This window comes from Microchirus variegatus, assembly GCF_963457635.1.
Source record: "Microchirus variegatus genome assembly, chromosome: 17".
In the NCBI taxonomy this organism is placed as follows: domain Eukaryota; kingdom Metazoa; phylum Chordata; class Actinopteri; order Pleuronectiformes; family Soleidae; genus Microchirus; species Microchirus variegatus.
Window position 1 is genome coordinate 3,823,715 of NC_139818.1, and position 23,494 is coordinate 3,847,208.

Below are 23,494 nucleotides of genomic sequence, written 5' to 3' on the forward strand. Positions count from 1 at the left end.
GCTATAAGACACAATAGGAATATTTAAAAACTCTGCGCTACAGCCTCAGTCCAACACATGAGCACAGAGGAGAAAAAACACTCCTAATGCTCCAGTACTCCAGCAGCTAAAGTGTTAGCAGTTAGAGTTTATGATGTTTCCATTCAAAAAGAGTTGAAGTGGCTCATGTTATGTGCATTAGTAACTATAGCCATGAAATACAAACACAAACACTTCTCTGTGTTCTAGTTACAGATATAAAACTACACAGAACATATAGATAAGTATGTGAAATTACCTGTTCAGCAGAAAAGACGTCACGTCGGCGTCAAGCCTTCAGTATACTCGCCGTAGTGCGGGTTATACCCGCCGTAGCGCCCAGGGCGTGCGCCCAAAATGACGTCATATCCTGTGTTGCACCGGGTGCGTGACCTCAAAAAGATGTCGCGGCGCAAGGGCGCACGCCTCTGAATTTTTCTAACTTTGTCGGCTACGGCGCGCGCCAACTCTTCATTTTCAATGGAAGGCCAGTCGAGCAGGTCCGCTTGTACTCACATTTGTATGACTCTTCTGTCCGAGAGCACCAAGACAGTCACATGACCTTATTCATGGAAGGAGATTGTTACAACGTTACAAAAAGACGATGGTTTTTGCCGGACGTGAAAAAAAAGAGGGGGATCACTTTGTGAAGGGCAAAAGAGGAGCCTAGAAAAAGTGGTGACCCAGGGGGAAAAGCCCTCCCGGTGATTCTGGTGGATTACGGGATTTGTCCAAATACGTGAAACACAGAGAGACGGACAGTCATTTTGCGACAGAAGACGCCAGAAAACACGAGTGAACATCGATATTGCATTTCCCTAGTGGAGATCACTGATGAGGGACAGAGGATTACACACTGAAGCCTTGAGTATACTTGTGCGTGAGGTGTGGCTCCGCAGACAGAGTGCGACCATAGAAGTATGTATGGTGGCATTTATAGGGGGCGCGTCCAGCGCATTGGTTGTTGCAGTATTCGCCGTAATCCCACAGTTAATGGGCCTTAACTGCTGCTCCGGTCTGCAGCTTTTTTTCTCTACTTCTTCCGCCGCTCTTCGTTATCGCCACTGCTGGCCACACTTACATTACACACTTACATTAAACCAGGGGTTGGCAATTAAGTTTGGCCTCGGGCCAGATATTTTCCAAGCCATTACATGGCGGGCCACAAACAAAACAATGGCTAATTTAATGAATTAATAGGGGAGGAGGGGTGATAATGAAAAGGATAGGCGCTCTTGAAATGACAGAGCAGACGCATTGAGACATTCAAGCAGGCTGATGTAGGTTAAATATGTGGACTAATCATTGGGTGCGCTATTAATTATATTCCTGTTAAAAAACAAAAAAACATTTCCACTTGTTGCTGTTAGCTGTCAAAAAATGGCGGCATTAAAAAATCTCAAGAGAAAAGTTAACAGCGAAAACAGGATCTTTCATGATGAATATTATTAATGCAAAGCCCACATGCCCGATCTGTAACGAGGGTGTCTCTGCATGCAAAGAGTACAATATTAGACGGCACCATGAAACAAAGCATGCTAATTTCAAGGTTGCGTTCCCTCAGAAGACAGAGGCACGAAAGCGCAAAATCGAAGCCCTGAAAGGTGCTTATGCACACGGCAACAGGATCCTGATGCGAGGCCTTACATCCCAACAGAAGGTAACTAGTGCATCTCTAAAAGCGTCCTGGGTGCTCGCAAAGCACAACAAGCCATTCACTGACGCAGAGGTCTTGGTGACAGTTTTGGAGGAACTTGAAACCAACAAGTCGATGGATGATGTGATCGGGTCAGTGAAACAGATGTCCCTCTCTGCGAGGTCCGCTGCCCGCCGCATAAAAGCGCTGTCTGATGCGGTGCAGGGTGAAATTATTGACGGTGTCAGTCAAGCAAACTACTTTTTCTTAGCCATTTATGTGAGATATTTTGATGAGAAGGATTTCAAGGAAGAGCTGCTGTCTCTAATTCCATTAGAAGGGCACACCACTGGAGATGCTATATTTGCGAAACTGGAAAAGTTGTTTCAGTTCCAATCATTATCTTTTGAGAGGGTTAACCTAATCGTGACAGACGGGGCTCCTGCTATGGTGGGAAAGCACAGAGGTCTGGTTAGCAGGCTGAAAGAACTCGCCCCCCAAATGCACAGGCTGCACTGCCTTATCCACCAAAGTGTCCTCTGTGCCAGACTGAATGGCAGGCTAAAGAATGTTATGGAAAAAGTGATGAAAGTCATTAATTTTGTCAGAGGTACATCAAGCACCCAGCATAGGCTTTTCAGGCTACTTGTGGCTGAGTCAGCAGATGCCGCCCACGATGACTTGCTATCCTGCTGGAAGATGAAAAGTTCATGTCCAATGTAGCGTTTTTATCTGACATATTTGGCCACCTAAACCTGCTTAACCTTCAGCTACAAGGGAGAGACAAAACCATCGTGGACATGGGTGAAAAACTGGAGTCATTCACGAGGAAGCTTGAGGTGCTTGAGGCATAACTACCAGCAGGCTCCTACATTTCAGCACACTGAAGACAGCGGGAGAAGTGATGGAGCTGATGGTTGACTTCATCAAGAGGCTACGAGCCAACTTCACTTCTCGGTTTGATGAATACTCCATCCCAAAAGACATCATTGACTTTATATTTGACCCTGCAGTAAAACCAGCCGACAACTTCTCCTCCCTGGCGAAAGAAATGATCTCCTCTTTAGATCAGGCTGCACTGGAAATGGAAATGACTGACTTCCAAATAGAGTTTAGATTCTCTGCCTGAGCCCGACCAATATTTCCCACCACTATCCTCAGGCCAAGCCAGGTCGGGCCCTTGTTTTTTCTCCTTAGTCGTGTTCTCGTGGTATGTTATAGCACATTGTATTGTGGGAAGGTGTAAAAACCTGTGGCCGGAACGCATCATTTAAAAACCAGGAAGCGTATTGTCATTAGCAACATATGTGTTCATGGAAGCGGACCTCAGCTGCTCTGTTATTGTTGTAAACAGACTGTGGCAGCAGGTACAACAAGCTCCCGCTGGGAGGAGGACGAAAAAAATATGTCGGGTTTAAATCGGGCTCGGGCTCGTAATTACAGTTAAGTGTCGGGCCGGGTTGGGCTGGATTTTTTGGGCCCGATCCAAGCTCTACTTCCAAACCACCTCAGACGTGCGGAGTCTGTGAGGTCGAGTGGATTCAGGGTTTTTGCTGCGTACTTTTTTTGCTCTTATTTGCTCCGATTTGACAGTTCAATGCATTGTTATCAGTTTACATTTTTGGTGCCACCACAGTCATATACAGGCCTAAATAACACACACACTATGTTTGAAACACGTTTTACTTTTCACAGTTCTATGTACGTAAATGCCTATGTTTGATGTCTGGCCTGTTTGAAAGAAGTCGTGTTTTAATTTTCACAATAATATGAAGCCTATGTCCGCTGTTTGAATGACAACTTGTGTTTTAGGGACTAGTTTGGAATTTCAGCACCAGGCGCTGTCCACCGACTTCATTTGTTTTAGCATGTTCAGCGCTCACGCCGCACCTCACTGATGCGATTATTCACTCTCGTATCCAGATAAAACAAATAAGCATTAAGATGAAGGACACTTTTCTGTTGTGGAAAATGAAGTTTCCAAATAAAGAGCATTTTTGAGACTGGCAGTCCGATTTTTAAAAAGTGTATTTTATATTTGTATTTTCATTCTCTAGTTCAAACAATCTCCGCCTATTGCCGACCTATGCATTAAACTTTGATATCAAGTGGGGGCCACAAATGATCGCCCCCGGGCTGCGTGTCTGAGACTACTGCTGTACAGGAATCAGCGCCACTAGTGAGGCAGAAGTAGTAGACTCGAATAGAGCACACTCCTTTAACCAATCATGCTGTCTGACTGAGGTTAGGACCTCCTACCTCATTAACATATGGACACAGAATAAAATAAATAAATGTAGGTGAACAGAAATAAATACATAGATACATAAATAAATGCATAAAGAAAGGAATAAATAAATGCTTTACAGGTATTTATTTCTGTATAACAGAAAACAGAACAGAAACAGAAAATCCTCCATAATGAGGAGCAGAGCAGCACAAAGACTGATGGAGCCACAGATATCATGCTGTGTGTGTGTGTGTGTGTATGTGTGCAGGTGTGTACATAGCATTATTCCATCATGTGTACACAGAAGCTCAGTGTTATATGGAGGCCGACTGTGTTGTTGGCTATAGGACAAAAGAGAGGACACACACACACACACCCACACACCCACCCACACACACACACACACAGGGCAGTAAAAATTATGGTACAAAGGAAAAACACAGGCAGTGATGGAGGAGGAGAGAAGTTGCTCAGTGATTTGAATTCAGAGGGTGTGAGCAGCTCACTCGGCTGCAGTGATAAGCAGACATCACACACATGCACACGAATGCAAATATAGGACTCATCTGTCAATGTAAATACATCGCTGTGCATTCGTTTAATAACAAACACATGATGTAGACTGACCTTTTTCCTCTTCTTCTTGTGTTTTTAATCCAGCTCCAGTCTCAGCATCTGAGCCTGTGAAATCGCGCTAACGTTGGTTTCAGGTTGGAGTAAAAAACAACAACAACAGCAGCAGCGGCTTCAGACGCGATCACTCAGTTATTATCAGTTATTCATCCTCATGTTCATCATCTCCATCACATGCAGCGGGTGTGCAGGCGTGAAGCGAGTCCACAAACCGCACAACACCTTTGTTGATATGAGCGCGAGAGAGAGATGGAGGCGCAGTCAGCAGAGGAGGACGGCCAGCGTGTGTGTGTGTGTGTGTGTGTGAAATGAACCAGACTACATAGTGAGGAGGGGTGAATGTGCGCGCGCGTGTGTGTGTGTTTTTGTTCTGTGGGATAAAATCGAAACTAAAACATAAAAGAGGTCAAATAAATACACGATTCATCATTTTAACACAACAAAGCTAAATGGAACGCAGTCACAGAGTTACCTCTGTTTGTCTGTCTGTAATATGCACGTTTAGCATCATCTTAATTTGTTTCATTAATTTGTGTTATTTTGCCCGGCATCCGTTACATTGTCAGTACTGTACTACTGCTAATTCTACTACTGGTAATACGAATACTATCACTACTACTAGTACTAGTATTATTATTGTTATTATTATTATCCTTACTGTCTTTACTATTGTCATTTTTAATATTGTAATAATAATAATAATCATAATCATAATACTAATAACAATAACAGGGTCTCTGCAGGTTTCAACAAGTCAAATTTAAGACTATTTAAGACCATAATGAATTCAATTTAAGACCCATTTCAAATCCATACTGGCAAAAAAGTACAAAAGAAATGAAGGAAAATTGGAGCCACAACTCCTCAAGGCGCAAATCACAAAACTTGCAATTTGGCTTCACTGTGGGCTTTCATTAAGTTTTCTCTGCTGCGATGCTAAGCTAAACAAACACAACGCGGCGCGCGCACCATAGACATAGTAGACGCCGCATCGACCGCTACTGCCTATTGGCGCTGACGAGCCGTGGGGCCGCCATCTTGGACCGGTCGCCCGCTCCACTCTGTCTATCTGTTTGGCAGCTCAATGCGCACTTTATCAATCGTAACTCTGAATTTTTTTTTGCTGCAAACGTCATACATGTAGCTATGATACAGAACACATGGTTCGGCGTATTTTAATAGTCATAGTGGGATTAACAGTAATAGAAAATTCAGATGATATATGATGAAATATGTGATATGTAGGTATTTTGCATACACTATAAATATAAACACAGCAATAGAAATCATGGAGTAATCATATATAAATGTGTATATATATACACACACATATGTATATATACATACACACACACACATATATATATATATATACATACATATATATATACATACACACACGGTATATATCAGAGAAAATGAAAATATATAATTCATATACAGAGAGAGATACCAAATACCAGGCTCTGAGAAATGAACACTTTCCCAAAATAATACAAATACACCCTGAATTTGAACACACTACAGACACAAAGAAACTCTCATATTTACTTGGGGAGATCACAGTGTTTATAGTTTTTTCCACTATTATCTTGATTTTACAAATGATATCTTTCCCTTCCTTTTAAATTTTATGGAATCTCAATATTACTTAACAGGACAGATGCCTCTGGAGGCTGAATCGTTAACTGCAGCCCACACCAGAGACACTGGCTGGAACAGTAATAAACAACTGACAAAATCAGTTTTAGGTTCAATTAATCCTGTTCTGGGTAATGTTCAATCCTACTTGTGAAAAGTAATCCCTCGAGCCCTGTTTTCAAACGTCCGTCTATTAATGCAGGAATATGCTGCACAATGTTCTGGCATCGTATTGCTTCTGCTGCTCAACTAATAGTAGAACGACCTGTCCAAGATGGCTGCCGCATTTCTCACACCCCAGCAGCCAATGCGGCGTCTACTGTTATATGTCTATGGCGCGCACAGCACACTAGCTAGTGGTGCTCGATAAATTCTCACCAGGCAGCACAGGTGGTCTACTCTAGTTCCATGTTGTAGTTACGTTGTCACATCCTCAAAAATAAAAATATTTCAAAGAAAAGTTTTTTGCCTGTTTTAAATAACAGTAACGTTCATAGATTTTTAAGACCTTTCAAAATTGTATTTAAGACCTTTGGTGAGACATTTTAAGGCCTTAGACTTTTTTAGACTCTTTAAAACCCCGTGGATACCCTGAATAATTGTTCTTGCAAATAAAAGATGTTACATTTAGGGATGCACCGAAAATTCAGCGGCTAATAGACTTATCACAAACGATGTTGTGATGACGCATGCAAAAACTGAGGACAGCACGCGCCCGTCTTTAGCCGCTTAGTCTGTCCAAGATCAGTTTGGAACACCAATAAAACCATTTCAACAAGATGCGAGTACACTGTGGAACAGCACCTATTAAATGCTGTAAAGTCTCTTTGCGCAAAAGCGAAAATTGGCTGCATATACGGTGCAGATTATGAACTCCTCGCGACATTCACACCACTCATTCAGGAGGAGTACATACAGTCCCAGTCATAAAAATAAAATCAGATTTTTTAAAAAAAAGCAAGATGACGTGAGACATAGTATAAGAAAACTTGTGCAGCGGCAGCCTGGGCAGCTCGGCAGGTGCTCCTTGGATTCTCCAGTTCTCCTGCTGCTGCCAGGCTCCAGGGACCCCAACTGTATAGTTTTTGGCCTTTTCAGCCATTTGCAAATGCCCATTGAAAATGAATGAATGAAAATTTAGCTGGTAGTTTGCACTTGAAAATCTAAAACAACATTACATAGGACAATAAATAAATAAACCGCCCCTCCCTCCCTCCCCCTTTCCATAAAATATCTGAAAATGTAGAAAAATGTTGAACCTGGAAATAATGTTCTGAAATGTCTTGCTTGGTCCACAAACCTAAATTATTCAGTTGTAATGATTCTCTTGTTATATAGAACAAAGACCAGACAAAAATATAACTTCACTATAAGATAAAAAAGCTCATGATGGCCCAAAACTTCAGAGAAGTACTGTGAAATTACGTTATACAGAAAATGAAGCTACTTTCACTGACAAATGAATGCACTGAATGTGTCCGTCTTCCAGTTTGACCAGATTACACACATACTGAAAACTGACCTCGTCTTGACCCAGCAGGGAATATGGAAAAGTGATTCTAATTTTATATGTATGTTATACATTTGTAGAGATTTCACTTTAATAGGTTTAGCCATTTTGTTTCTTCAGCAGCACAACCATAGTATAACTGAATCCAACATCTGCAAGTACTTGAAAAAAAATAAAAATTGCAGACATCCTGTGATAATTTCGAACAATAAATTATTTGGAATTGTATAAATAAGGTTTAACAATTTCACACCTTTTAAGACTCAAAGTATCTTTCCAGACTAAATTAGTACATATCCTACAGTTTTACTTCAGTGCTGACTCAGAGGTCATCAACATAAAGTAAATACAGACATTCTGTGACGTGACAAGTGTAACGTTTATTAAAAGCAATGGAGCGCTATCCACTGGAACATAGCAGTAAGCACAAACATTAAAAAAAAAAAAAAAAAAAGCCTCATAGATAAAACATTATATAGACATCAAGTTAAAGTCATAAAATAAAAATGTAAAAAAATCATTTTCCCATCACACTCAGGATGTTTGCCTGAAAAGAAAAGAGGAAAATACTATAAGCAAAGTGATCAAGCAGGAGCATAACAGAGTAAGCAGCCATTTTAACAGATTTTTCAAGGCCTTTTCAGGACCAATTTCCTCAAATTCAAGGACTGAATGTGTTGACAGAGCTTAAGATGAGAGGGCAACTTGTAAGAACCACTTAACCCATGGTGTTACTTTTATTCTGCATCTGGACTAGTGATTGTCTTTGGGATTCTTGGTCAATGTCAGTCTTTGTAATTTTCTAATTGAAAGATTTTATTTTTATTATTATTATTTTATTCACCTGCACTCCTTTCAGTTTGTTAGCATCAGGTATAGTATAAGTTCAATTCAGACTTCAAGCCATTTATTAAAACTATACTTACCTTTCTTGCATTTTTACACTTTTCCTTTTGTAATTTTAAATTGCTCATACTAAGCGTGTGGCTCTCTAAAACGTGAGATAAACCCATCAGGTTTTGAAACTCATCATTATTTAATTCTCATATTATTATGATAAAAGTATGACCATTTAAATTAATCGGATTTCGGTACGTTTCAGTCTGTCAAAATGTACTGAAATACACAATGATGCGTGATTAGATCCACTCAGGAGCAGAGACATGAGCACTGCTCTGCTCATGTCTCTGCTCATGCCGCCTTCAGCGTCAATCAGCGCACTTCAGAACGAGACTGAAAAAAGGAAGTTTGAAGCAGCACTGTCTTCGTTTAAGTCCGCTGTGTGAGATCATTTAGGATTCAGCGTGGACTACAATGAGAATGAGAAAATGAATGTCAACAAACAAACCACTGTGTGCAAGCATCTGTTATGCAGCGCAGTGAAGTTGGATATTGGACAGACACTCTACAGCGCCACCTAGAGCAAGCCTCTCTTCGTCATCACACGTCTCTTTCACTTGGAGCAGCATGGTGTATTTGTAGTTTCTGTGAGTGGGTTAAAATGTTTAATTTTATTGGATAGCACTTAACTTGATTTATTTTTAATTTGTGTGGTTTCATGTTTGCCGTTTCATTTGATCTGATAGTGCACTATAAAGTTTGTGGTGTGATTATATCCGTGCTTTTAATTATTTTTACAATGTAATATTGCCTTTGCTAGTCTGAGCAGTTTTATATTAAGATATCGAAACCGTACCGATACCGTGGCCCAAAAATTTATTTTAGGTAGGGTTCAGTAACTCATTCTATCTTCCCGTACATTGGTTCGCTCAGAATAACTTCCGGAACCTCAGTTACGCTCGTCATTTTTGTATTCCTGGATAATTAAGAGATAATAGAGGTGTTTATTTTGGTCTAAAGAGAAGTTTTATACTAGTAGTGTTCATGTTCTTGATATTGCAATGCAACAATCGTTTAATAAATTCAAGACATTTTTTCTGGAAGTTTTCCAAAAGGTTTTTCAGTATGTTTTTAAAAACTGGTTTCAAACTGAACCGTGACTCAAAAATCGAAGCTTGAACCGAATTGTGGGTTTGGTGAACTCTTACACCCCTAATTTTAGGACAGGTTTTAGCTGGATGAACAATCATTTGTTTTCATGTTAACAAAACTGCTACAGACCAGGTGAAGTCAATATGTTTAGTAACATTTTCAGCCATTAAGTCATAAATCAAAAGATTTTTGTAACTAATGATGGATGAAAGAGTAGATGAAAAGTTGGGCCACCATTTGAGATATTACAGTTGCTTCTGTGGGTATCTGAACGACATATTACTTTTGCACCAGTCCAAAGAAACATTTAGGGCTCCACTTACCTTCATAAAGGTGGAAAACCGCTTCTCTGACATACCCTCTACTCTTACCAGATCTTCCAACTGCAAAACAACAAACCTCGAAGTCAGAAATATGACTAAGAGACGAGGTGTTATTGAGAGAGGTGAGTAACAAACATGATTCAGACCTTTGTGAAGTCACCATGGATCTCTCTCCAGCCCAGGATGAGCTTTGCTTTCTTGTCACCAATCTGCTGCAGACTTTTCAGCTCTTTGAGGGAGCCACTGTTGAGGAGCTGAAGGATCTTTTTTCTGGACTGTTCCAACACAGACATGTCCAGCTGAGACTCCCAGCTGCTCTCCATTATATTCTCCTTACCATCTGGACACTGAGAGACAAACAAAGCAGATAAATGTAAAAAGAAAACTATTTACATGCACTGGCCTAAAAAGGAGGTACATTTTGTAGCATTGGTTGAGTCAAACAAATTGAAAATAATGCGGCGTGTCAGACTGGATGTGATGCTTGCAGTACTGTGGTCACGTCTCAGTATACTGACCTCAATACGGTCTGAAAGCTTCTTTTTCTTGACACAGACTGACTGTTTCTTGACCACAGCAAGCTGCTGAAGAGGTTGAAGCTGGGACACTGATGGGGAAGGATATCACCAGTTAATAATCAATTAAAAATAAAAGAAAAATGTGCGTAAAAAGTGCATACATTTTCTTTTAGATTTAGTTTTAGCAAACAAATAAACATGTCGCATACAAAGAAAAATTATCCTGCTCACACTCCTATCTGCCAAGGTCAGTAAAAATTATTTATACTCATTTGATACATTTCTGGCTCATATACTGAAAACTGAGCTCTTGTATCACATTGCATCTTACCTCATGTGACTCAACATTAGAGAAATAAATGACACTTTGGAAAAAAGAGTCTCATCGTAACTGATATTACAGCATAAAATTGGTGAGTCATCTTATATAATCAGGATCAGGAATAATCAGGTTTCATGAATATTTGTACGCAAACTGATGCATTTTGAGTTATATCTGGCAGGCTTTTAGCCAGCAGAGCATCCGGGCGTTCTGGGGACTGAAAATAATAAGAAATTAGACACCCTACACTTTAGGGTAACCACCGAAACGATGTTGTGATGATGCGTGGGTGTACACATGCGCGTGCTGGCCATAGTTTTTGCGGCCAGCACACGCCTGTCTATACCCGCTTAGAGTCCGTCCAAGATCAGTTTGGAACACCAATAAAATGATTCCAACAAGATGTGAGGACATGGTGGAACAGCACCTATTAAATGCTGGAAAGTCTCTTTGCGCAAAAACGAAACTTGGCTCCAGCGCAGGCTATGAACTCCCCGCGACAGAACCCTCTAAAAAAATCCTAGCTAAAAGCCTGATATCTGATGTGTTTTCTAACTGACCTTGAAGAGGTTGGACCACAGCCTGCTGTTTGTTGGGTTTTGAAGCATTGGACTGTTTTCTTTGCAGAGGTGCCATGTTATTTTTGAAGTCAGGCTCTTGTTTTGTGCTGAACTTTTCTCCAGCCAGGCGACTCAGTAGAAGAGCTTTGTTCTCAAACTCCCTCTGCTTCTCTTTGAGCTCCTGCAAACACAAGAGTAATTCAAAGCAGCTGTCCGTGATGTCTTTGGTGCCAACTTCCCGTCTGTTGGTGCTGTTAGCATTCCGCCTTCGATCCTGTTGTCTTATAGATGTTTAGTTAGAGGTGGTATTTATTTTCAGAAGATGGCAATAATAAAGTATTGTGAATGCAAGCTGTCGTTTAACTCCATAGAAGAAGAGTACTAGTTTCTGATTGGATATAGTGAATATTAAAGCTTACCCCATTTTCTGTCAGACATGTGATTAATCAATACAGTAAAAACTTTCAGCATCAAGTTCAGATCTGAATCCATCTTCAGATCCCATCACAAAAACCACACTCAAAGTTGGTCTCTCTCTGGGAAACGTGTCTACATTATTTTACAAGACAAATCTTGAACACAAATCTGTCCTGGACACATTTAAGAACAAATCCTCAGCTGACATAATCTGACCTCCTGCAGTTCCAAAGTTGTTTTTTTAACTTCTCACACAACCATACATTGATTTGTAACCACTGCCACAATGTTAACACATGATTTCTTTTCAAGTCAAAGACACAGTAAGACAGCTTAAAAATAGACTTGACATCCATATGTATTAATTGTATGTATGCCTGCCACAAAAAGTGGTCACAGGAGACACTTTCTAAGGCCTTATACACAGAAACAGAACTTGTCAGTCATGGTTAACCAGCAGAATTGCTCATTGCAGCGTCTCTGCTTCTATCTGCAGGAAAATTAGTCACAGATGTCCAGTTCAACCACTAGACTCATTCTCAATATCCATTTTATTTAAGAAGAAAGTTAAATATTAATTCTCCATTTCAATCGGCATGGCTGTCTCAGCCAGTATTTTTCCTATTTTTATGTAGCTTAAATAGACGAAAACATACAAAGCTCAACATTATTACAATACTTAACTTAATTCTGTATTAAACTCTTTACTCAAAAATATGCATTCTTACTACGTTATCTTATTTCTCTGCTATTTATGCAAGAATAAATAAATCATCAAATTACTTAATTATGGATCATCAGCTTCCCCTAGGTTTATAGTTTTGGGGGGGATGGATGGACTGCAGACAGACACCGACAAGGGATGTAGCTCCGTGTGCGTGAGCTTTAGGGATGTGCTGCATGTGCCTGCTTGAGGGATGTATCTCTCAGGACAGATATAAATAACAGGTCTGAGTGACAAGCGTCAATGAGCAAACACTATATCAGTGAGAACGACAATGACCCTAAATTAATCAGCATTTGGTGAATAACAGCAACACATTCTCACAAAAAACACAAACAGCTTTAGAACCTGGTGTACTAACCACATTGAGTGGATGCCTGTGTGGCGACACTAGATTTATAAAGGAGGGAATGCGTTTTCACCTGGATCTCCTTACGAGACTGAGCCACATCTTTTAACATGCCGCTTCTGTCTTTATCTTGGCAGCTCATCATTAGCTTCTCCAGAGCCAATAGTCTGTCCATCACTGATGGTTCTGACAGACTGGAGGACACAGAAAGACAGAGATGCAATCAGAAATCACAAGACCAAACGGGCTAAAGGTACATGAGGAGACTTCACTCTTATACAATTAATAACTTGTCAAGAAACCGTACACGCCCACCTCCTGGAGCAGAGGCCATCAAGTAATGCGTTAGTTCCGTCTATTTTTAATATTTATAGATTGATTTTACCCCCATCAATGTTTGTGTCATCAATTTAATATCACTCCATACCAAATCAAAACGTTTATGTGGACATTCTGTGAAATATGGTCACAAATGCCATTATTTTGAGAATCATGATGGAATATAGTGATATAATTTTAATCACATATTGCCCACCCCTACAGAACAGTTGTCTTTCCCCCAGAATGTCTGACTATTTTCAATTGACCAAGCCCTCCTTACAAGACTAGATGCTCATAGGCTCCCCAGATCATCAGAGTTTGAGACCCCTGCTCTGTAGACTCCAGACACAGTTTTGACACATATTAAAAGTGCCGTTATATGGACACAGAGGCAATTGACATTGTTAATTTGGGCAATGTATTATCAGCTCCTACAGCTGATTATCAAAACCAAAACTAAAAATCAATTGGTCTGTCTGAGCTTTAACCTGTTCAAATGTGCAGGGGGTGAGGAATCACTAATTTCATTTCTTTTCTCCTTCTTCTTTTTCTTGTGTGGCTCACTGTCGGACACTCCTGCCTCATGATCGTCTCTGGCCCGCTTCACTGAAGGTCAGGGGAGAAAGGAAATTAATGGTTTAGTATTCAATGCAGTCAGGCAACAGAGTTTGTGAGCTTCTCAAGAGTGTAGAGCATATAGATGATGGTATGTCAAAGTCAGTGCTGTACTGCAGAGCAGTGAGTTAATGCCAAGTTAAAAACATCAGGAGAGTTTTTTGGAAAACATATTTACAGAAATGCAAGAGATTCAAATTTTTTAATTAATCTTGCCGAGAGGCAGCTGCTGGATTATTCAGTCTTCATCTCCTGGGCAGTGACACCAGTGGGATGCACGATTGGACTTTGTATTAAATTAATGCTATATTTAATAAATATGTTCCACTTTCCTTTGTTGAATCATTGTCACATCCTGATAGTCATCGGTAATTAATTAATCAATTAAACGGTTGAGATTTTTCTGACTTGTTGCAAAATTGCATACAATGTTTGTTTGTTTTTTTAAGTCAAGAACAACAGTTAAATATGCAGCATGACTACTTAAGATGCCATTACAGCATCACCTAACAATGAGGATTTAAAGACATGAATCAGTATTTAACATTTATATATTGGACTTTGTTGTTGAGCATAGTGAAATGTGACTATAATATTACATGTGCATGTGAATGACTGAATTAAAAACCTGTAGTGTAAAGATCAGACTATGCAGTTATGCACACCATTAACCATGTACTCTGAGACCATCTTCCTCACTCACCTGGCAGCACAGGCACAGCAACAGTTTCTCTGGTGAAAGGTTTGTTCACAATGAGCTTGGATTTTGCTGCAAAGTTGAGGGCAGTGAAAGTGTCAAAGTAAAATTTGTATTCTGGTGCGATGTTGGTGATCATGACGGAGTGTGCAGAGCCACCCAACGAGTCCTGCAATAGCCGTGTCAGTTTACTGTCTCTGTATGGAACACGGATGGCAGTGCCAGAGTTCAGAGAATCCACCACTTTGCTGAGGGTGAACAGCGACAGGTTGATAGCACCGCTTTCCTTCAGACGGATGCCCTGGTTGCCTGTGCGGCGGTTGTCCTCAGATCCAGCCAGGTCAACCAAGTACAGTTTGCCAGTCTGTTGTCTGTGGGATAAGGCTCGCTGAGTTCGTACAACCTACATCACAGATAAGATTAAGATTCCAGAAAGGGCAAAGAGAAAATTGTCAGATAAGCCAGTCCGAGTCTGGAATAAACACAACACTTTGCATATTGAGGGCTAAAACACAGGAAGAAACAAAGAATGTGGAAACAGGACAACATTATTAAAATGACAGATTTGTCTCTATCAGAATAGTCCCAGAAAGCCCAGAAGTTGCTAGTGGGAATGTTGCAACAGAGATTTGATATCAGCACCAGCTACCAAATCCTGGCCTACTGCTCAGAGGCCCGACCTGTTTAAGATGCTTTTTCATGTCCACAGGAGACCCATGCAGCACAATTCTCTCAAACAAAACAACTGCCTGAAATTGTTTTTACAGTGATAATGAAAAATCAAACCTTGATGAGGAGAATAGCATGGCTGCGACTGGAACGCTGATTTAGTTTGGTTGAAGCTGTTGTACGGTTGAGGCTGGCAGGAATAAAGTGTTTGTCAAAATCTGAGAAGGAGGAGATTGTTGTGTGAGTGAGGCCTGGTATGAGGATGTTCTTGTCCTTGTCCTCCCTGATTGGCAGATCCTGAGACCCCGGCGATAGAAGATCAAGTACCTGAGAGAAGGGCAGATGGATGACTGGCTGGAGGAGACGTAACATTTTTCAGGAGCATTTTACAACATGCAGTAAAAACAGCAATTATTATGATTTGCAGAAATTAAATGGCTGGAGAACCAACATAGATCAACAAAACCAGCTAATGATACCTTCTCATTGTAAATTTCCAGATAAGACATCCCAATGCTGTATTCCCATCCTTCAACCTCATCCCTCGCATTGACCAGTTTGAAGACTTCCCGAACTGCTCGGGGGATCACACCTGGCTGCGCTGAACTGCCCAACATGGTGTGCGTCTTACCTAACAGTTGACAAGGACAGAAATTAACCACATCATAACTTTGAACGTTTTATGTCACATGTATAAAACGTTTTCTTGTTTAACAAAAGCTTGCCATTGTAAAAACTCTTACTACTTTCAAATAACAGCAGTGATGTTGCTAGGTTTTCAATGTAATCCAAGGACCCAAGGGTGGTCTTTTAGATAATTTTTTAAAAATTATCCCATTTTGGTTTGTCATTTTGGTTGACCACAACTAATTAATATGCATCTTTCACATGCTAACAAATCACAATCAGATATTCAACATACGAAGACAATGAGGAAAACAAGAACTCAATAACAATTCTTAATAACAAATGTTTCAAACCCATACAGTTTAGATTACTCTGATTCACTCTCAATGTAGGTCTTAATGTTTGACATAAGCTAACAGAAAAACACAAAGTGCTATACTATGCAGGCATGCACCAATCTGCTTTTTTCACCTCCAAAACCAGTACTGATATCTTGAAGTTGGCTGATTGCCAATACGAACAGAAAAGCAGCACGGAATTTTGGTTACATGCATGTCTTATTTTGTGTGGAAAAGACTGGGATCATACTTTTGTGCAAGGCAACATCTGACTTGACATAAACATCTTTCGTCTTCCCTATTTTTTTTTTTTTAAATATGAACGGATAAAATGTACTGAATTACTTGTTTAAAGCTCCCATAGACCGGAAGTTCCAATTAACCCTGTTTTTTGGTGTGTATCTGCACCATTACCTCATTTATGAAGCCCTAAAATATAGAAACAAGCAGTTCCGCCACTGCTGGGAACGCTGGGTTTTATTGTATTCTCGGGCTCTGCAAGTGGCTAAGGAGCTAACGTTAGCGCATCATATCCGCGGTTTGGCAGCATTTCACACTGGATGCTCCCACCAGTAAGACTGCGACATGCAACATATGCAAAGAAGCAATTTCGAGGGGTGACACGAGTGTGCAAATTTTAACACCAGCAAATTAATCAAACATTTGAAGCCACATCACGCTTAAGAATATACGAAGGAAAGGAAGAACCAACTGCAGTGATGCCGACGTAGTTCCCTGTGCATTGCATTTAAAGAGACAAGCACTCAAAAGCGAGCGTTCTGAACAGGGCCGTGGTGCTTCATCCTTCAGGTATTTTGACAAAAGCATGTCACAGACATGTTCATTAGGACACCAGGGAACTAGGTTAACTTGAAGTAGGATATAATATGTCTACTTTAGCAGCAGCACTTAAGTTTTATGAAAGGAATTTATTTCTAGATTTATTTAGTTAAGTTGCACTACTGTTTTATACTGTTCAATTTAGAAGTAATTTAAAATATAAATGGCTTCTATTTGCTGTATTCATTCATGTTTTTAAAAGGGTTTAACCTGAGCCATAACTCACCACAATGATAATCATATTACAGTCATGCAGGTGGAGTATGACTTTTTTAAAGAAAAGAAAGAATATTATACGACATTGGTGTCGTTACTCTGTATCGGCCGATACCCACAGCACAAGTATAGGAATCGAGAGGGAAAAAAATGGTATCAGAACATCTCTAGTTTTTACCAAAATGTATCAGTGACCAGCCCGACCCCATCTTAAACGACGACGGTCGATTTGCAATAACATCTCAGTAGGAAAGGGCCCATGTCAACCGCATGATCCCACCCACCTCATCAACTTCGGCCCTGGAGGAAACTCCCCTGTGCTTCCTGACTACAGTCTGAGAGCCGAACAAAATGGGTTAAGAGTGCTTATAAGGTGCTGATAAGGAATTGCCTGCTGTGGGTTTAATACCTCCAAGAAAACAATTTAACTTCTATACTTTATATTTTGTTCATACATTTATAATACGTGTCATTTACAGTGTAATGTATATGTAATTTATATTGTTATTTTTTACGTTATTAACAGTATTTTATTGTTCTACAGGGCTTCCCTGAGTGTATTATAAGCCCGGCAGGCCGCCAGGCTTTACCGGCCCCCCGCCTGGCTTAGCGTTGCTTGTTTATTTATTTAAAATAGATTTTTTTTATACACCACGGCTTTTTCTATACCGGGGAACAAGAGCGCATGCTCCCCCATGTAATCAGCGCAGCGCACGCTTGTCCAGGTGTCGATTGAAACCCAAGTCCGACTATAAAGTGCATCATTATTACGGTTACATCGTTCTTGTCAATAAAGCTGTTATATTTAGGAATGCACCGATAATTCGGCAGACAAAACACAGCTACGACACGGTGGAACAGCACCTGTCAAACGCTGGAAAGTCTCTGCGCAAAAGCGAAACTTGGCTGCGTGCGGCACAGATTATGAACTCCCCGCGACATTCACTTCGCACCAGAGAACATTCTCTCTCTTTGAGCAGTTTACTAAAGAGATCAGCTCATCTGATGCATCTGTTATTCCCTTAATTGCAGCGTTAAAGCGTCTTCTCCATAAATACCTAGACCACGGAGTGAAAACAATGAAAAGTGCGCTCTGCTCTTCAGAGTCTGTCACCACGTTTCATTCAGATCACCTACACTTCATCGTGACTGTACTCCATCCTCGTCATAAAGATCATTATTTTTATGTGGGGATAAAACACGTAGAGATATGATCCAGTCTGCTTTAGATATGAAATGAGCGATTGGAGACGCAGAAGCGCAGATATTTATGTTGCTTTATGTTACTTTTAAATGTAGTCATTGCATGGCTTGTTTTAAGATTCACTGGCCGATTACTTAATTAATATTTAACTTGAGTGAAAAAAATTTATATTATTTATTTAATTTCAAGAGTGTCTTTTTGTAAGACTCTATAGGTGGTGTTTAAGTATTGTTAATAAATGTCTTACAATAACACATAATAGTCATAATTAAAAAACGTCCTGTGAACTTTAAATTTTTTTTTTTTTTTTTACAAAAACGCCGTGGGCTGCCAGTGGGCCCGAGAGGTACCACCGGGCTTAGCAGGTTTTCTGGGGGAAACCCTGGTTCTATTTAGTTAATTGTCTTATAATGTAGGTTCTTCACAATGTAATGTATATTTCTTTACCAACTTTATATAGGCAAGTAATGTACAGTATTTCATTGTTATTTGCATTTATATTTTCACATACTTTATCTTTCTGTTCCAACAACAACATAAAGAGAACTGGTTTGGGTTTGCGGTGACAGACGTGGAACAAGTGACTGCACGCTGCAAAGTTTGTTTAAAGCCCACAAACAAAAGGCAGTAGCACAAGTCGGGACAGCACCGCTGATTGCGAGTTGCGAGCTACCACTGTATGTGACCGAGTCTTTGCTCCAGAGACCTCTGACACAAGGATCAAGCCGAACAGTGCCGAACTGTAGATCATTTAAAAATATTTAACAGTCCCAAAAACTATTAAATATAAGGATGTTGCTGTATTTTAGTCCAGAGACTGTGACTCAGACACAGAATCTGTGTGACGGTCATGGAGGAAAATATTTTAATTAACTGACACTGAAACACTGCGTGTGTAAAACACCATGCATTTACACACAGTACATCATATGAATAATTATTTTGTCTTCAGTTGGTAAAAAAAATCGATTTTTTTTCTAGAAATAAATCGGAGATTTTATTTTTAGGCCATATCGCCCAGCCCTAGTTAAAGGCAACGCAATGAAAAATGTATGTGCACCTAAATTTTCTGCTGGTGCACCTGCTCTTCAAAAAGTTAGTCTGGAGCCCTGCCGTTGGGTGCGGACAGACGGGACATTTTTCCTCTGCACAGCCCCTGCACTGTTATCTTCTCCCTCTACTGTGCCGTGCGCTTCTCCGTCTCCAAACGGGCTCTCCATATCCAACGCAGCCTGAATCATTTCTCTATACGCATGAAATTATAAACTTTATGATGATCAAGTACAGTCGTGATTGAAGTGCAGGGGATCCGGGTAGAAGCTTAGTAAAACATAGTGACATGTTTTTTGACATGCATGAAAGCTTTCCATTGTTTTCACGCTGTGCTCTGTCTCAACCTTTGTGTAGAAAATGCTTGTGCTGCAATTAATGGAATAACTGCGGTATCAGGTGATTTTTGGCCCATTTGTTTCGGCTGCCGAATTTTCGGTGCATCCCTACTATACATTATCATATTATTAGGCCTACTACAACATTTTACATCTTCTTTAAATCATTAGATCAAATAAACACTTTGTGAACAGTTCTCCCTTTGTGGCTGATGAAAATACTATCTTATAAGTCCGTTGGTTTCATTTGTACAGCACTTGTTGCAGGTGGTGCTAATTGAACGCTTGAAGAGAAGACTGGATTACCTGCTCGCCTCCGATGGCCCTGACACACAGACTAGTGATGGGAATTAAGGCTCTTTGTGGAGAGCCGGTTCTTCTTTCTTTTTCAGCTCCCAAGTGGCTCCTCAGATTTTGTGTTGCTTAAATTAATTTATTACCAAATTATGCGTAAAAAGAATAACTAATGTAAAAAAAAAAAAAAACATACATATGTATATTATTTATTAGGGGTCGGGGAAAGAAATCGATTCACAACTTCAAAAATTTGTGTCATTTGTGCACAGTTTATTTTGTACTTCTGGGAGAACAGGGTATCTAGCCTAAGTTATTTTTTTGTACAGTAAGTAAATTTGTATTTGTTTCGAATTAATAAATGTTAACTTTTTTCTTACGTTTGTCTTTGTGTGATCACATTATATTATACAAACTGTATTGTTTTAATGCCATAATTTGCCTTAACACACTATGCATTGTATCAATTTTGGAATCGAGAATCGTTTGAATCGTGACCCCAACTTAACATGGCTCATACACATAAATAATTTTCAAATAAAGACCAATTTTAACTAGAATGCATTTCCAGGGGAACTGCAGAGTGTGCTTGCACAGGTGCATTTCACTAATGCGAGCAGCTTGTAACAGCTGTTTCTCGATTTACAGACACACAGAAAATATTTGTATACCATAATTATCTACAGTATTTGTAATGATTTAACCGTATTGAGATGTGAAATGTAACAACAGTGCCACCTAGTGTATAAATGCATTGACATTAAAAGTGTGAGATGAACCTCTTTTTCAGCCACAGACAGGTTTGACGTGTAATCTCAAATGTTGCCCAACAGGAGAGGATGTCTATGGATATATAAATAAGCCTGTTTTACCCAGTAAGCAACTTAACGTATGTATGGGTAAAGTTACAGTGTTAGTGAAAAGGCAGCTGCCTACCCAGATTGCATTGCTAGTCTAAACACTGCAAAGCAACACAATAATACTAAATCTTCCATAAATATATTAAGTTGTATGCTTTTACAGATGTAAACATTCGATTATTACTCTCCTATGAACTTTTGTACCATCATCACAATGAAGCAAGTTAGATTTGAACACCATGACTGTGAAATGTATTGAATTTGCTGGGTACAACCCCATGACATGATCCCAATGATGCATGGCAAGGCAGAGCTGCACTTGTGTCAGTAAATGTTTTGTGATCCGTTGCTTCCCTAATGGAAGGAGATTGTTACCACGTCACAAAAGGACGATGGTTTTTGCTGTAGGAAAAAAAAAAAAGGGTTATCGCTCTGTGAAGGGCAAAAGACGGGCCCATAGAAAGAGTGGTGACCCAGGGGGTAAAGCCCTCCTGGTGATTCAGGTGGATTATGAGATGTTGTCCCGATTCTTGAAACACAGATACGGACAGTCATTTTGAGACCAATGTAAGCGATATGCAGAAAGTTGTTGCAAACTGTTGCTAGGCAGTGGACGGTTGCCGGCAGTACAAATTGAATATTGTGGTTGTACGCCCTCTGCCACGACATGCCGAGTATAAACGCCTGTTATTGGTGACATCCGGGGATATGATAGGCTTTTTCCGCACACTGGGTCCGCCCGTCTGTTAGCGGACTGGCTGTTCGTGTAGCAAGAACGAACTCCATGAAGACGGCTCCACTTCGATAGAAATTCGCTTCAAAACAAACAACAAGCTGAAGTTCTGTCTCGCCCAGACGTGCGCACGGTTTACAGTAAAAAAACACGAGACGACACACTCCGGTGAGTGTGTCGAGACTGCCACGGTTGGCAGAAGTACCAGGCCCGAGCAGTAAGTCTGCCGCGGCGGCACCGCTAACTTTTCTCTAAAAACCAAACTCCAAAAGTCACAGTAGGAACTATATAGGATTTAAAAAAGGCACGGACAGTAAAGAAATAGACTGTCCACTGTGCAGGCGCTGCCACCAAGCTATAGGAGCCAAAGGAGGGAACACCTCTAGCCTCATAAAACACATGCAGTGTCATCACACAGATTTATATGTGGAATACCTGGTTAGTATGCCCCGTTTATTTTCTCATTGGCTAATAATAGGCGATAGGAGGAATGAAGAGTTAAAGGACGTCCAAGTATAAAGCACATAGAAAATGCATAAAAAGATAGTTTTCACAGGGACACGTTCCTGTTTATTGTATTTTGTCCTCTATGGTTTATTATGTTGGAGAAGAAGCATTATTGTCAAAGTGATTATTTTTAAGGACGGTGGATTTGTTATCCTAAGTTGATTATTTATATTAGATAAGCATAAATGAATGTGCAAAGGAAACTGAACACTCTGGATACTTTGTCTGGTATTGTACCGCGGTTACTCATTTTGGTATTGTGACAACTCTTCCCTTAGCTACAAACTGAGAAAGAGCACTAAACATTGGTACTACATGAATGGACGATTAGATAATATTTAGTTTTAGTTTAGAGCACTTCGGGTGGTCAATCAGATTAGAAAAACACTTGCAGATCACATAAAGGCTTTTCAAGAGCTTCAACATACCTGCTCCTGTTGGCCCATAAGCAAAAACACTGGCATTTTGTCCATTCAATATGTGAGGCAGAACGGGCTTCACCGATGAGAGGAAAACCTCTTGTTGCGTCGTTTGTTCTCCATGAAATACGTCAAAACTGAAACACACAGCACCACACCGATGTTGTACAGAATACGGACAAGATTTAATTTAGACATTAATTGGGGGAAACTTACTGATATTTCACTGTTTCTGTGGCATTCCTCCAGTTGATTATCTCCAGGTTTTGCGAGTCCAGGCCTCTCACACATAGACCCTCGTTTTTCTCATCAAGCTTGCCCATATAGGGTCGCAGACGAACCGCAACCCGAACTCTGGATGTCTTCTTGTTGCCTCCGTCTGCTGTCGCCACACGCTGGGCCATGTTTGAGCTCAAAAACAAAAGGCCTGGACAGAAACAAGCAGTCAGCTGCCACGTACACGGTGATAAACACTGGACTATGACTTTGGAAATTTAAAGTTCATGGTTGAAGATTCACGAATTTAGTATAATCACAAATTCGCGACCGCACTGTGCATATCTATCGGCTAACAAGTTAACCCGGTGAGATTCAGGTTATGTTAAGTCAGTGGTGGTCTCACGCTAAAATTAGCCTGAATAAAGTCTGTTTATGCTTCACCGAATTCATGCCAAATCTACGTAAATACTTACCAGTATTACGTGTGGGATTCTAGTCGACAAACACCTTTCTTATTCTCCAAGTCTTACTTTTTGCGACATTGTGGACGCTGTGTTTTAACAATGGCGGCAAACCCCTAAACAATCGAAGCCAACGGAACACTTTTCAAAATAAGCGCTGCCCCCGGAAGTGGACATCGGCCAATCAAGAGTCGCCCAAACACCGGCGCCAAT

At 40.3% G+C, this 23,494-nt stretch overlaps 1 protein-coding gene across 1 annotated transcript; it reads right to left on the minus strand.

The window, feature by feature from the left end:
- Positions 1–8,185: 8,185 nt before the first annotated feature.
- kif22 (kinesin family member 22) lies at positions 8,186–23,005 on the minus strand (the record flags this gene model as incomplete). The annotated part of the gene is made up of 12 exons (XM_083904358.1): positions 8,186–8,215; positions 9,984–10,043; positions 10,130–10,330; positions 10,502–10,590; positions 11,384–11,564; positions 12,947–13,067; positions 13,683–13,800; positions 14,513–14,909; positions 15,293–15,502; positions 15,655–15,806; positions 22,611–22,738; positions 22,818–23,005. 12 exons carry the CDS (start codon positions 23,003–23,005, stop codon positions 8,186–8,188), a joined length of 1,875 nt encoding a protein of 624 aa, XP_083760484.1.
- Between the last annotated feature and the right edge of the window lie 489 nt (positions 23,006–23,494).